The 15,150-nt window shown below is 41.1% G+C and overlaps 1 protein-coding gene across 30 annotated transcripts in view; it reads left to right on the top strand.

Annotated features, from left to right (window-relative positions):
* Positions 1-15,150, top strand: part of NCOR1 (nuclear receptor corepressor 1) — a 115,658-nt gene that overhangs the window by 70,995 nt on the left and 29,513 nt on the right. For 19 of the 30 annotated variants that reach the window (XM_024979813.2, XM_024979819.2, XM_024979812.2 and 16 more), the window contains 7 exons: positions 1,710-2,262; positions 4,790-4,919; positions 7,457-7,652; positions 12,149-12,298; positions 13,009-13,169; positions 14,619-14,739; positions 14,832-14,933. In XM_024979813.2, coding sequence (XP_024835581.1) covers positions 1,710-2,262; positions 4,790-4,919; positions 7,457-7,652; positions 12,149-12,298; positions 13,009-13,169; positions 14,619-14,739; positions 14,832-14,933 — 1,413 coding nt within the window. The remainder of the gene's footprint in view (positions 1-1,709; positions 2,263-4,789; positions 4,920-7,456; positions 7,653-12,148; positions 12,299-13,008; positions 13,170-14,618; positions 14,740-14,831; positions 14,934-15,150) is intronic. The other 11 variants (XM_024979829.2, XM_024979833.2, XM_024979841.2 and 8 more) reach the window with 5 other exon arrangements.

Here is a 15,150-nt window from a genome sequence, read left to right on the forward strand (position 1 = left end):
TAAAGCATGTGGTAGTTGATCTAATATCCAAAGGAAAGAGTAGATGAAAGCCATTCAGAATGTGTGTAGTCAGTGGTAAGGGATGCATGGACCTTCAAAGAACTGAAAGAAGACCACAGAGGAGGCGGGGCTGGAGAGAGAGCTGGCAGCTCGCAAGAATGGCCACACCCAGCAGCTTGGGACTGGATCCTGGGAGCAGCAAGGCTCCTGGAGATGTTTTAAGCGGGAGAGAGTGGGAGTGAGTTTTGGTAAGATTTGGCTTTTAAATTCACTCTGGCTTTGTGGTAGAGAGGAGTCTGGGGTGGTGGTGAGAAGAGTCGTTTCTGGAGTCAAATGGCAGTTGTGAAATTGAATAGAAATGGCTGGATTTGAGGGATATTTTTAGAGAGAAATCTATAACTCATCAAGGTGCAGAATCTGGAGATAAATGAGAAGAGCGTGTGAAAGATGACTCCTGGGTTCCTAGCTTGTTTGCTGGATACTAAACTCTAAAAAAGAGCTTGATTTGAGACTTGGGAGAGTTGAATACCAGTCCAGAGTAAGACACAGAGAATTTGTAATTCCTTTGTGACATCTAGGTAAAAGCATTAAAAGTACATGTATGAGATGGAACAAATGGTGGGAAAGACCAGTGTTACAACAAATTAAATGACAGAACCTATGTAATATTGTCCTAGAGCTTTGCTATCCAGTGAGGTAGCCACTGGACACCCGTGTGGTGGTTGAGTTCTTAAAATGTGATTGCAATCTTCCCTCCACCTGAGGATCCTGCATATGCGGGTTCAACCAGCTGCGGGTCCAAAATATTAAAAAAAAAAACCCAGAAGGTGCCCCAAAGCAGAATTCCACACTATGGCAACTATTTACACAGCATTTGCATTGTTCGTACAGCTCTTCAGATAGAAGTTTTATTAGGTATCATAAGTCATCTCGAGATGATGTGAAGAGTACTGGAGGATGTGCATAGGTTGTATGCAAACACTACGCCCTTTTATACAAGGGACTTGAGCACCCGTGGATTTTGGTATCTGTGGTGGGGTGTGGGGGTTTTCCTGGAATCAGTCCCCTCCAGACACCAAGGGACAGCTGTCGAGAAAGTTGAGATGTGCCGAAATGTGAAATAGCAAATTTTGAAGACTTAGTACTAAAAAAAGGTAAAACACCTTGTTACTAGGTTTCTATGTTGGTTATGTTTAAAATGGTAATATTTTGCACATATTGGGTTAAATAAAATTATTGTTGAAGTTAATTTTACCTGTCTCTCTTCTTACTTTTTTAACGTGGCCTCAAGAAAAATTAAAATTACAGATGTAATGTGCATTAGGTTCCTCTTTGGATGGTGCTGTTCTAATGTCAGCTCTCCTGGGTTAAAAAAAGCAGAGACAGGACTGGTAGAAATAAATCAGAATGTCATCTTTTATGGAAATGTTTTTGATTTAGTTTTATTTTTTAATCTATCTTTTTCAAATTTTGTATGAATTATTTTTGGACATTAAAAGCTTTTATGCTTTCTGTTTCCAAAGACTGAGGCAATTTGAGCTTTCCCTTTCGTACTTTTTAGAAAACTTGTTTTCCCAGTGCTGTGGTACTTCAAGGGAGGTCATCACAGGAGGATAACTCATCCTAAACAAGTACTTTCAAGCATGGCTTCTGTCACCACCTGACACATGTTCATTATCAGATTTTTATGCTGTATCATTATCTTTAAGGTGCTGAAAATAGTTCTGATACAGAAAGTGCTCCTTCTCCTTCACCAGTTGAAGCTGTCAAGCCTGGCGAAGACAGCACTGAAAATGCGCCTCCTCGAGGGACTGCTGAGGCCGCGGCCGAGCTGGAGGCCACCCCTGATGCCGTGCCCAGGCCTTCTCCCTCGCCGGCAGCTGCGAGCACAAAAGTGGCCGAGGATGACAGTGTGGAAGCCCCGGCGAATGATAGCATCACAGTGGACACGGCCGAGCCGATGGAAGTGGAGCACGAGGAGCACGGGGCTGAAGGCACTTCTGCTCTTGACCTCCCCTCTGCCGCCAAGGCCGATGCTGTGGATGTTGAAATGCGGGTGCCAGAAAGCAGTCCATCCAGAGTCGAAGGGGACCCCAAAGACAGAGACCTGCAGAGGAGTGGCGAGAAGCCGGAGCCTGGAGAAGACGATCTAGGGGTGGCCCAGCAGCTGAGTGCCCCGAGGCCCGAGCCCCTGTCCGACCACGATTCCAGCGCCACTTGCAGTGCAGACGAGGACGTGGACGGGGAGCCCGAGAGGCAGCGGTGAGGCTCCCTCCTTGACCTCCCCTGTCTTTATTCTGCTGGTCGCAGACTGAACCCGGGGTGGTGCTGGCTGCCAAGGTTGCTCCTGTGTAAATACTGGCCAGTGAGAGAGTCTGTCTGCTTTTACTGTTGGGTTCTGATGCTAGTCACCTGATTAACCAAAAAGAACTGTGTGGTCGTTATTTTTTAAAGAAAAAGACTTTAACTTCTTTCCGTATCAATTGTTAGGTACATCCCATATGATAGCAGAGAATGGCGGTCAGCTCCCAGAGCTGTGACCAGAACCGCAGTTGCCTGCTGCTGTGGTGGCCGAGCCATGTGACGTGGTGGTGAAGGGGCAGGCGGGAGGCGGGGGCCCCAGCTCTGCCCTCGGATGGAATGGCCTCGGAGCGAGGCCACAGTGCCTGCGTGTGAGATGTGAGAGATGCTGAGGGCAAAAATGGGGACTGGAGGAAAAGTGTGTTAGAAAGCATAATCTGATTCAAGTTGGTGGTGATTGTAATGGTCACCTTTTTGTATCACTTAAAACGGTAGATTATTCATATTTGTAATTTAAAGTACAGTATGATACAAATTAACTTACGTACTTTTAGTCAAATTAATATTATAGAAATACAATCTTTATGGTTTTTATAACATTTGCTGTAAAAAAAATAAATTTTTATAGGAGTAGATACTACCTTCTTTAGTATACTCAGTTTCTTGGGTGTTTACTTTTCCCTGAAAGAAATGCAGTCACCTAGAATCACAGTACCTAGAATCATTTGTACCATGTTGAATTGATTGGTGCAAACTGTAGAATGAATTAGACCAAAATGTCATTTGACCAGAAACCCAACTCAGCTTTTTTTTTCTATGTTCCCCCTTTTTAATAAGAAAGAGGCTCTCAGGAGACAGCCAGATTCTGCTCAGAGCTCTGCTTCTATAGTGTGTCCTGGTGTCATTGTGCTTTCGGTCCGTTTACAGTGTATTGTACATCTTATATACTAAAGAATGGGACTTGATACTAGAATGGTATTGAACATAACAATCATGATTTCTCCAAGGAGATTTTTATGTGGTAGATAATAGAATTTTAATCAGCAAAAATAGAAATAATATAGGGCTCCTACTTAACCATGGTTTTTCAGAAAATTGAAGGTTCTAGCATTCTTCTCATGTCTCAATACTGTGGATTTTAACTGTTCCAAACTTTAAACATAAATGGATTCAAGCTGTATGGTCCTTTTTTAAGCATGTTTTACTGAAATATGTCATCTAAAATAAGAGTCATGTATTCTGTGCTGTTGGCTTTAGTGACTTATTTATAAATTTATGAGTGAAGGGAAAATTAGGATGGCAGTAATCATAAAGGGGAGGAGCACCTGAGGGCTGACTGTGATAGTGGTCATGAAGTTCTGACGTTCCTTATCAGCACATGGTACTCTGTGGATGATCCTCTAGTTCACTTTGCTTCCAAGCTGGCAAAATGACACTTTCTGTTGTTTGTATCTTTAATAATATCTTGATTCTTTGTGTAAAAAGTTGTTTTCTTTTACACATTCCTGTTTTCCTACACATTTATACCTTTTCAAATGTTCACCTTTCCCGGTAACTGACAACACTGGGAAATATGATGGCGCCTGTAAGGTATTGTGTTCCAGTTCCTCTTCTGGACATCCTTTACTCAAGTGTGGGTCCTGAAACTAAGTGAAGTGGTGCAGTGTGCGGTGGCAGAGGGTGAGCGGGAGCACGGGCTGGGTGGGGAGCGCGGGCAGCCATGTGAGCTCAACCTGCTGTTGCCTCGTGGGAGTGCTGCCTCTGTGGTGCCGTTTCTCCCCAGTTTTCATGAGAAACCAGGAGTCTGGAATTATGGGTGAAATTTTTTTGTTGTTTCTATTTCTTTTTTTTTTTGGTGTTGCTGGGTCTTTGTTGCTGTGTGCAGGCTTGTTTTCTCTAGTTGTGATGAGTTGGGCCTGCTCTCTGTTGCAATGCGTGGGCTTCTCAGTGAGGTGGCTTCTCTTGTGGAGCTCAGGCTCTAGGCTCAGGCTTTGGTAGTTGTGGTGCTCGTGGGCTTAGTTGCCCTGTGGCATGTTGGGGTCTTCGTGGACCAGGAATGGAACCCACGTCCCCTGTATTGACAAGTGGACTCTTTACCACTGGACCACCAGGGAAGTCCCTGGGTGAAATTCTTGATTTTAAAATGATGGTGGTTTATTCAGATGTTTTAAAAATACTCTCTCATCTTAGCAAAACACTAGTTTGTAACCTATGTTAATGGTAAATTAGGACCTGACATTCTCTAATGGCCCTTGTTCAGATTGTTCTGTTGGTTAGATGCAGATGAGTATCAACCTATAAATTAACATTAGATTTCTTTACCTGAAAATTTAGCCTTGTAGATTTTTTCCTTACTATTCAAATATGTAAGGTTAATGTTATATATGTGTGTGTGTGTACATGTTAACTTACAAGGAATTATGGTGATTGTATGTTTAAAGTATTGAATAAGAATATATTGATTAGTCATTTTTAATTGCATTTTCAGAATGTTTCCTATGGATTCCAAGCCTTCGTTGTTAAATCCCGCTGGGTCTATACTGGTCTCATCACCCATAAAACCAAACCCACTGGACCTGCCTCAGCTTCAGCATCGAGCTGCTGTCATCCCACCAATGGTAAGTTTTCAACGTGAGTAAGAAAAGTAGAGTTGAAAACAAAGACCTTTAGAGACATTTCTTCTTTAATCAGTGCTTGATTTTTTTTTTTTAATTGTAGTAAAAATCATATAACATGAAATTTACGTCTTAACTCTTACGTGTGCTGTTCAGTAGGGTTAAGTATATCTATTAAACCATCACTCTCCCCTGCCCCCAGCAACCTATACCTTTTTAGTGTCTGTTTTATGAATTTGGCTACCTACAGAAGTGGGCTCATAATACAGTGTTTGTGTTTTTTTGTGGCTGTTTTATTTCACTTCGCCTAATGTTCTGAAGATTATTCATATTGTGGCACATGTTGATTCTCCTATCTTAAGACTGTGTGTATAGACCACATTTGATTTATCCATTCATCTGTTGAATGCATTGCTTTTTCAAATGAATTCATGTGAGAATTGATTGAAATGATCCATTTCCAGTTAAGTTAAAAAGAGAAATGTGGTGCTCTAGCCATAAATGTTACTGAGTTTTGTGTTTGTTTTGTTTTGCTATAAGATAATAGTAAATATAAATAGTGTATCTAGATGTTGAATGTTTAGAATAAATTATAGAGGTTATGGTTAGCTTTAGTATACAGTTCCAAACCTAGTTTTATTTGCATATTATCTTATTAATCTCTGTGAATTTGACTCCCTTTTGATCCTGAATTCTGGTATTGGGTATTGATCCTTAGTTATGTTCTAGCTCTTTATTTCAGAGGATAAAAATTTGTTCCCTAGGTCACATGACAATACATAAAAGTTAAGTGTGTGCCTCTGATAAATAGGCTCACCAAAAAAATCATTAAACATTTGTTCATTCGTTGATTTACCCAAATGGACATAAATTGAGGGTCTGCCGAGTTCAAGGTAACATTTTTCTTATGTTTTGTGGAATGTCATAATCTCTGACTTCAGAAAATTTAGAGATTGGTCTTGATAATAAGACATAGAAGCAAATCCTGTTTCTTGTTCTGCCTCAGTTTTTAGAAATTCATTTATTATAATTGGAGGATAATTGCAATGTTGTGTTGGTTTCTGCCATACATCAACATGGATCAGCCATAGGTGTACATATGTCCCCTCTGCACAATAAAAATTTAAAAGAATTAAAATGTGATGCTCTGTTAGGTTGAAAAATATACTATGAGCAATTCAGAGGAAGGAGTACTTCCTGGTTAAAGAGACACTTAAAAACTCTTCATAGGAAATAATGTTTTGATTGGACCAACGCAGTTCATTTTGCTTTATATTTATAGTAAAAGAAGGAGAAGGCACATTTACATATAAGCTAAAACCCAAAGGCAAGAAAATTATGTGTGTATTATGAGTGCAGTGAAAAATCCTACCTACAGCAGTGGAAAAAACTGTGGGTCTTTAGGTCACAGGTTGTAAAAGGGTCTGCTCTCTGCTAGTCCCAGGATGCGCATATTCATGCCAGAGCAGCTTGGATTCTTTTCTTTATGAGGTGGGAGAGACAGAAGACAGAGAAAACAGGAGTCTAAGTTGCCCGTTGTGTCAGTGATGTGCACTGTGAGAGCGGAGCAGGCGGCAGCAAGAGGGAAGGCAGGAGGGATGGCAGTGTGGCGTTGGATGGTGGGGCTGGCCTGTCTGAAGAGAACCGCATCTTATGAAGTTGGTGGTGGAGGGGAGGAGATGGGTGAGGCCATGGTGGCTGCCAGACTTCTGGCTGAAGCTGCTGGGGTTCTGCTTTGTACGAGAAGCCAGAGAAGTGTTCAGTGTAGCAAATGAGAAGCTCCATTTTGAATGTGAGTTTTGAGGTGCTTTGAGATAGCTGAGTGGAGTTGTTAAGGGCAGTGACTGTGGAACTTGGAGAAAAATGTCTCAGAAATATTTGCTTATGAGCCATTAACATAGAGGTGACATTTAAATCCACAGGAGTGGGTGTGAGCACCTATGAGGGTCGGGAAGAGAGTGGGCCAGACCTGAGCCACCAGGGGCTCAACGTCTTAAGTTAAAAGCAGATGGAAATACTGTGATTTCTGACTTTGATTTCTCTTAACACAACTTTCGGAGAAGGCAATGGCACCCCACTCCAGTACTCTTGCCTGGAAAATCCCATGGATGGAGGAGCCTGGTAGGCTGCAGTCCATGGGGTCGCTAGGAGTTGGACACGACTGAGCGACTTCACTTTCACTTTTCCCTTTCATGCATTGGAGAAGGAAATGGCAACCCACTCCAGTGTTCTTGCCTGGAGAACCCAGGGGCCTGGGGGAGCCTGGTGGGCTGCCGTCTATGGGGCACACGGAGTCAGACATGACTGTGAGGTGATTTAGCAGCAGCAGCAGCAACACAGGTTTGGGATTTATATCGTGTTCAAATCTGAAAGTAATTGTTTAGCATTTTAAGCATAAAGCTTGAAGATTTCTTTGATTAAAAAAATGGTAAAACCACTTCAAGCAGTCAGATTATATAGAAATAAGGGTTACTTGCAACAGATGGTAAAATGGCTACTTTGTTGGTGTCTGGCGTATTTAGATTTTTTCCTCCCTGTAGGTTTCCTGCACCCCGTGTAACATCCCGATCGGGACCCCTGTGAGCGGCTATGCCCTCTACCAGCGGCACATCAAAGCCATGCATGAGTCGGCACTCCTGGAGGAACAGCGGCAACGGCAGGAGCAGCTGGACCTAGAGTGTCGGAGCTCCACCAGCCCATGCAGTGCCGCCCGGAGCCCCGGCAGAGACTGGGAAGGTGGGTAGTGTGCGCACCGCCCAGGACACAGGTGCAGGTGGTGGGAAACAGAGCTGCATTTGAAACCTAATGGCGCTGTCCTGAACAGATAAAGTTCCTTACCTTAACCTCCGTTAGACTGTCAAGGGATGTCAGTGTTTTTGATCACTGAAGGATGGCGGTGATGTTTTCAGTAGACTTCTTGTTAATGTGAATTTTGTGATGTTCACTTTACTGCTGATGATTGTGTACTGGCTGTTCTTTCTGCTGTGTTCATCTGAGTTTTCAGAGTCAGTGAGAATTACCTGTCCTCCAAGCAAGTCAGGGAAATATTCTAAACCTCTGATATGATGAGATCAACTTGGTGTAGCACAGTCGATCAGACCTTGACTTACCCCTCACTATAGTCGTGGGCAAGCCACTTGACCTTCTCAGCTTTAGTAAAGTGCAAATAATACATCTGTCTGTCTAATCTAGCTATATCTTTGCCTTTCTGAAAACGAATGCACATTCAGTATTGTTTTATAACGTGTGGTTCAGCATTATTTTACATACAGTATGATAATTTACAGCAGTAGTATATTAGCACATGCATAGTGTAATAGACACCTTGAAGAGTGCTGTTATCCTTTGTGTCACTGTTGTTACTTCAAGTGACAGATTTGAGTTGTGCATGTTCTTTTTAGTTGGTGCATGATACACTTAGTTTCTTTTAAAACAAGAAGAAAGGGAGCCATTACTAAATTTTAGTTAATTCTTCTGTTATGGTTAGAAAATGGCACCTAGTAGTCAGTAGTCTGTAGTAGTAGTCTGGTTGATAGTAACCGATGGACTGCCTAGTACAACACACTTAGAATATGAGACCATTAAAGTCTTCTCTGACTATGGTTTCATTTTTTGTAATGATTCAGTAGACTGTTGGTAGTACCTTGTATAAGATAAGGGCTGTTAGCTATAGAACGCCATGCATTTCAAGGACTGTTTAACGTAAAAGTGGAACTGTCGTGCTTAACTGACCCTGCTGACTCCTTGTCCCTGTCCCACCAGGAGTAAACGGTTAGTTACTGAACGTCCTGTGTCAGAGTTTTACATATAAGATTGCTAGTGTTTTAAATATAAATCTTAGGCTATTAAAAATGGGAACCAGATTAATACCCACCATGGCTATATGTATAATAGGTGCTAAATGAATATTTCTTGAATGAAAGTAGAAAAAATATTGTTAACTTGTGAGCTTTTAGTATATTGCCTCTAGAGAATCCTTAATCCCTAACTCAGTAATTGACATAATGTGTACTCAGCAATTACATGTTAAAGGAATGATTTAAATGGAGTAGGATAAAAATGGATTTAGCAGAAGTACTTGTCTTTTGAGGATTCCAATGATGAGAAAAATCTGTCAGTATGAAAATTATAAATTATAGAATAATTTAAGTCTTTTGATCTATCCCTTACATAAATGATTTAGAATAAATTTTTTTAAACAGAATTAAAATGTGGAAAAACTAACATTCAAATAGTGTTTTCTGAACTTATGCTAAAGCTTAGCATTTTTCAGCTGACAACATCTGAATCATTCTAATATGTCTGTATAATTGTTTTAAGAACTGAGGCTCTTTTCTTTATCTCCGTTACAAGTGGGTTATATTGGCAGCCCCAAGTTCTGAGGCTTCAGACTGTGAATTGCATTTCTCCATGATCAGTCACATTAATCCATGTGGTTTAGATCTGAATGGTATCCTTTTTTAAATAGTGATACAGTGGTGTTAAACCCAAACTGTCATTATTTATGTGATCAGTATGACACCAAAGTGTTTGTTAATATGACATCACTTTGGTTCAAGGTGACTCTACAAACTGGGGTGGTTGATTACATTTTATTCTAAGGTTAAGTTTTGTTTTAGCTAATCTAGCTAGTATGTTCATCCAGTAATTCATTTAACAAGTGCTGAAGGCTCTCCTGAATATATAGCTATTTTGTAGTTTGCTTAAAGGATAATCTCCCAAATAACATTTATATGTTTGCAATTAACTCACTTGTATGTAGAGTGTTTGATAGGAATATTTTCAGTGCAGCATCATAGAATAGTTTATAGAATGGTAAATACAGTGAGAATGAGTTCTAACATATAAACCATTACCAACTGGTGTTGTCCATGTGAGGTAGGAACACAGTTCTGGCTTTTCCTTTCACGGGCTCATTTAGAAGGTAATAGGCAGCACCTGTTGTCCACCTGTTGGATTGTGTTCACCTTCTCTTTATGAGACAGGCGGTTTAAGCCTTTCCATTTGTAGAAAAGCTTGAAAAAGCCTCAGAGAAAAGTTGTTCTCATTTTCTAGTAACATTTATACAAGTTGACTCCTGCTTTAGTTGGAAACCTTTTTTCTGCAGTGAAAGAACTCAGACTTGACATATGTAAAGGTAGAACTTCACTTCTAATGAAGTGAAGTTCTAATGCAGGTTTTAACAAAATCCAACCAAAATAAGAGTTAATGCTTCTGTGCAACTGAATCTAGTTTATCTTTTTTATTTTTTCAGCTGAGTACGTGATGACTTAAATGGTTGTATTTAGAACCATCTAAAATTTCATCTTTTTGTTTAACACTATTATGACAAGTATATTTATTTTTATGCATGTTTATAAACTTATAAAGCCATCCTTCACTGAATATATATATATATATAATGTGCTCTCACGTTAAATTGTCTAGAAAGGGAGACATTTTTTTTTGTAGTTGGTTTATTTTGTAAATCTGCACAGTATTAGGACACTTATTAATCAGTCAGAGAAGGAATGGGTAGCATCATCCTGATGGTGTCCCCAGAGGCATCTGAAATTTCTGCACCCAGTGCTCAGGAAGCCATCACTGCACTGCGGCTCAGAGCTCAGGCCAGGAACTGCACTGCTGCAGGAAAGTCTCCAGCCTTGGTTGGGCAGTTAGGGTGTGAGTCTTTTGAGCCTCAGTTGCCTCCTCTGTCAAACGGTCTTAATGATCTCAGTCCTGAGAGCTTAACGAGATACTTCCTGTAGTCTTCAGTGCTCTGCCCATAGTACAGATTCCTATTAGCTGATGTTACTTTCACTGTTTCCGGTTTTTAAAAAATACCTTAATAAGCTCAAGAACGTTTTAATTGTGCTAGTCAATTCTCTACTTGAAACCAGTCACAAACCTTCCACTTCACAATGAGAGGCGGGAGACCTTCTCTTTAGAAAGGACCTGTGAAGATGCCATGTCACTGCAGTTAAGGGAGAAAGGAATCAAGCAAGAGGGCTATTGTTGAGGGAGAAGGCAAGTTATTTTTCACAGGGGAAGATTATCCACCTAGGAAGCCTGAAGAATTAACTGAGAAGTTATTAGAGCTAAGAGGAAAGTTCATTAAGTTTCTCAGAAAAAATTGGTATACAGAGATTTGTATTTATCTTTCTTGTATCTGCAGAAATCAGATATATATATATATATATTTATACTAAATATAAATACTAAACAGATGGTTTTCCTCACAACAAAATAAAAAACATCTATTAAAATTATATGAAATTATGAAAAATGACCTGTATGAAAAAATCAACGTTCCTCAATTGGAAAACTCAGTATAAAATGTCAAGTCTCCTGTAAGTATACATCCAGTGAAAATTCCAGTGATACATTGGGGAGGAAGTACTCAAAATGATTTAAATTTATATTTATCTGAAAGAACAAGTGGATAAAACTAGGTAAGCAAAAGAATAAAAGATGAATGGGAATTTGTTCTGGCAAACGTTAAAATGCCACAGTTTAAAGTGGTTTAGGTTACAGATGATTTTTACTTTCTTTTCTAAAATTATAGTATGTCAATTTTACTTCCTTTAAAAAAAGAAAAGATGATATATATATATAATATAGAAAATTATATAATTATATATATTTGTGTTTTTTCTTAATATGACTGCATATCTGATATGCCCTTGAAATGCTTAAAGTTTATTTTTATACTTCATGTGGAGGTAAATTAGTAGAATAATTTTCATTAGCATTGTTATAGTAAAATTCATAAGCTTGCATAGCCATTAAAAATGATTTTGATCTGCATCTTTTGAAATCCTTCTTCCGTTTCTTGATTGCATTTATTTCTCTAATACTAAGCAGTGGGCTTTAAGAGGTTAATTATAAAAGTCAAAATCCTCAGCATTCTGGTCTCTAATTCAGGGTATACTTGAATTCATAGAATGGCTGGATAATCCGTTGTTTGCCTGTTGTGATCTTTATTGCATGTGAAAAGACTTGATTCTCCTAATAAGAGGACAGAGAAGTTCTTTGTGCTTTGAAAGAAGAAATTGTCATCGGATTTTTGTGGATTTCATTAGGTCAGAGTACTGGTGCTTACACAGAAGATTTGGATGTGTAGGGTTTTGTAACCTAGACCTCTATAGTAGTATAGAGTTGGATCTGCCTCTGGACAGTGTGGGCTGGTCCTGTCACACTTGCTATTTCAATCTGGGGTTCTTCCCTTATGTTGGTAACTTTAACTTCCATAGGAAAATCAGTCGCCTATATGCCCTATGCTGAGGCCACACGTGCTCTAGAGCAGGAGGCACAGATGCACAGTACCGCGGCCAGGTCAGCGTCACCGTGTAGGCTCTCTCCGCAGCCCGGTGTGGGTGCAGTCCGTTCTAGTGGCCCGCCAGGTAAATACCGATCCTCCTGCCGTGGCTGCTGGCCATCCACCTACACTGCTGGCAGGGGTGGTTTGCTCCCAGGACATGTCCCTGCTATTTCAGAATTCCTTTCTTGTTTCTCTGCATCCCATCTTCAGTTGTATTCAGTTGAGATTCACTGGGCCACTGGGAGGTTTGTGTTCATACCTGTATACTGTGACGTTGACTGCCTGTTCTCCTATGAGTACATGTACTTTGTGAAAATCTTGAGATCCACCCCCTGCTAAAAAATATTCCAGTGTCTATGAGAGTCAGAATCAGTGTTTCTCAAATTATGCAAGATGCAAAGAGGACATATAACTGGCTGTCAGTCATATCTGTATATTTTCTAGAGTTGTAATATCAGCTGTCCCTAAGAAATACCCTTCTTTTCACCTCCTGTGTGAGGTTCAAGGAGTGGTGCAAAGAGAGAAAAAATCACTAAAGATTGCCATTTGCATAAGCTGAACAGAAATAGTCTGAAATGGACATCAGTCTGAAAGCTCTGGTTTGACAGGGAGTTGAGTATTTCGGTGTCACAGATACCATTTGTGACCTGAGTATGGATACAGATTTAATCTAAGTGAATTCATCTTGCACTTACAATTGAATTGTGATTGAAGAAATAAATTGGGATAGGTGGGAACATCACAAACTAGGAAATTGACTATTTCGAATAATTTTTTTCTTCCTTTTAAAAGTCCTCCAGCCTGCTCCTCATCAGGTGATAACTAACCTCCCTGAAGGGGTTCGGCTTCCAACAACTCGGCCCACTCGGCCGCCGCCTCCTCTCATCCCGTCATCGAAAACCACAGTGGCTTCTGAGAAACCATCGTTTTTACTGGGAGGCTCCATCTCGCAGGTAAGAGGGCTTCTCTTCCCAGGAGATTCTCTGTTGGTTACTGTTTTGTAAAGATTTTCCCTCCCTCCCATATTTATTTGTCAGAGTCTAAATGAAAATCTATTTATGACGAGACATTGACTTAAAAATGCAGCAGTCGCTTTGTCTTCCATGGCACATGCAGGTTTGTTCGAGTTAGGTCCCCAAATTGAGTGAGTGTGTCATGTGGCCACTCAGATCTCTGTCTGCTTAATCAGTGGTCAGCTAATGATCAGGGAGCTCTGTGCCCGAAGGACTTAAATTCCCCAGTCTTTACCAAGGGGCTCATCAGCCAGGCAGCCGACAACACTGCCTTCCTCCTCACTTCCTGCTATCACAGAGCCTTGAGGTGGGACCACACATGGTGAGGACACACGGCCTTCTGGAGTCTCCCCTGGCCGGTGTGCAGCCTGCACACGTGTATGGCCTTCTAGGTCCCCAGGGAGATGCTGGACCTCTGCAGACCCCTGTGGACATCTCGTTCTTTAGCTTGTCCTTTTTGTGGGGAGGTGTGGGGTCTACCTCAGAGGATGCAGGATCTTAGTTCCTTGACCAGGGATGGAACCCTCACCCTTTGCCGTGGAAACATGGAGTCTTAACCACTGGACCACTAGGGACGTCCCTCTTACAGTTTATGGTTAGCCTGATTGTTTGCTCTGACTGCCTCGGCCAGGGGAGAAGTTAATCCATTGACTCGAATTGTTTCTGACAAGCCTACACCTGCTTCCCCACCCCATCAGGCCAAATCAAGACAGCTTTGCAAGTGGGGTCTCTTAGAGAACCGCTCAGCCAGTCTGATAATGACAGTCACCTGAGACTGACCCCCCGTACTTTCATGTGACCAGAGCTGTGGGTTCTAAGGGCTGAAGCAGACCGGCAATGGAGGTCAGCAGAGCAAGTTCACAGGTCACAGAGCTCACAGTTCTCACCGGAGTTCGCCGTTTTCCTGAATAAATGCTCCCAGATTTCTACAGGTCTTTGGTTATAGAGTTGGAAAAGAGTTCTTAAAGGGCTGATTCTTAACCTTCCTGCTAGTTTTCTGGTTTGGTTGCGTTTGTGGAGGAGGGTCTTTGGAAGTTCTTCCTCCACCATTTTTTCAAGGGATAAATGCAGTTAATAATAAATGCAGTTAATAATAATAGCTACATCTGAGGGTATGGTTAAGTGTTTTCAGTTATGTAATTTGTTAATAATACACATCAATCTACCTAAAATTTAGGGTGATTTTGGAAGATGTCTTGCTCCTTTTAAAAGCTTTTAAAATTTAACCAATCTGTGACGAGGATTTTCTTGCTTTATGTATACTTATTCTTAGTTTTGGTGTGGGGGGTGGATGGGTGGTAGGTTTTCTAAACAGCAATGTGTACCTTAACTCTAGAGTTGACCTTGTGAAGAGACAGTGTTATTCTAGTCCTTTAACATTATTTTTAGGGAACACCCGGCACTTACTTGCCTTCTCCTAATCAGGCCTCCTACGCCCCCGAGGCAGCGAAGCCCTCAGCAGGCTCCATCTCTCTGGGACTGCCGCGGCAGCAGGAGGCCACCAAGCCAGGTCAGTGAGGAGGGGGGGACCGTGGCCGCTTTTGTGGCGCACCAGTCGGGGACTTGGCACTTGAGCTCATTCTGTCTTGCTCTGGCCCACAGCCACAGTGCCCTACATCAAGCAGGAGGAGTTCTCTCCCCGAAGCCAGAACTCACAGCCTGAGGGTTTACTGGTCAGAGCCCAGCACGAAGGGGTGGTCAGAGGTAAGACACACTGTAGGGCAGAAATATACTCTGGTCCCCAGTAAATGGGTTAAGGGAAGTCAGTAATATGTTTTAAAGATGGGCTCTTAAATTAGAGCCTTTAAATTTTCTTTCCATATAAAAATCATTTTAAAACTTTGAAATTTTGTGTTTCTGCAGTGCTTTTTAAAAATTGTGAAATTATTTTTAAAGTATGTTTCAATAAAACACTGTTCCT

Source organism: Bos taurus, chromosome 19 (assembly GCF_002263795.3).
Source record: "Bos taurus isolate L1 Dominette 01449 registration number 42190680 breed Hereford chromosome 19, ARS-UCD2.0, whole genome shotgun sequence".
Classification (NCBI taxonomy): domain Eukaryota; kingdom Metazoa; phylum Chordata; class Mammalia; order Artiodactyla; family Bovidae; genus Bos; species Bos taurus.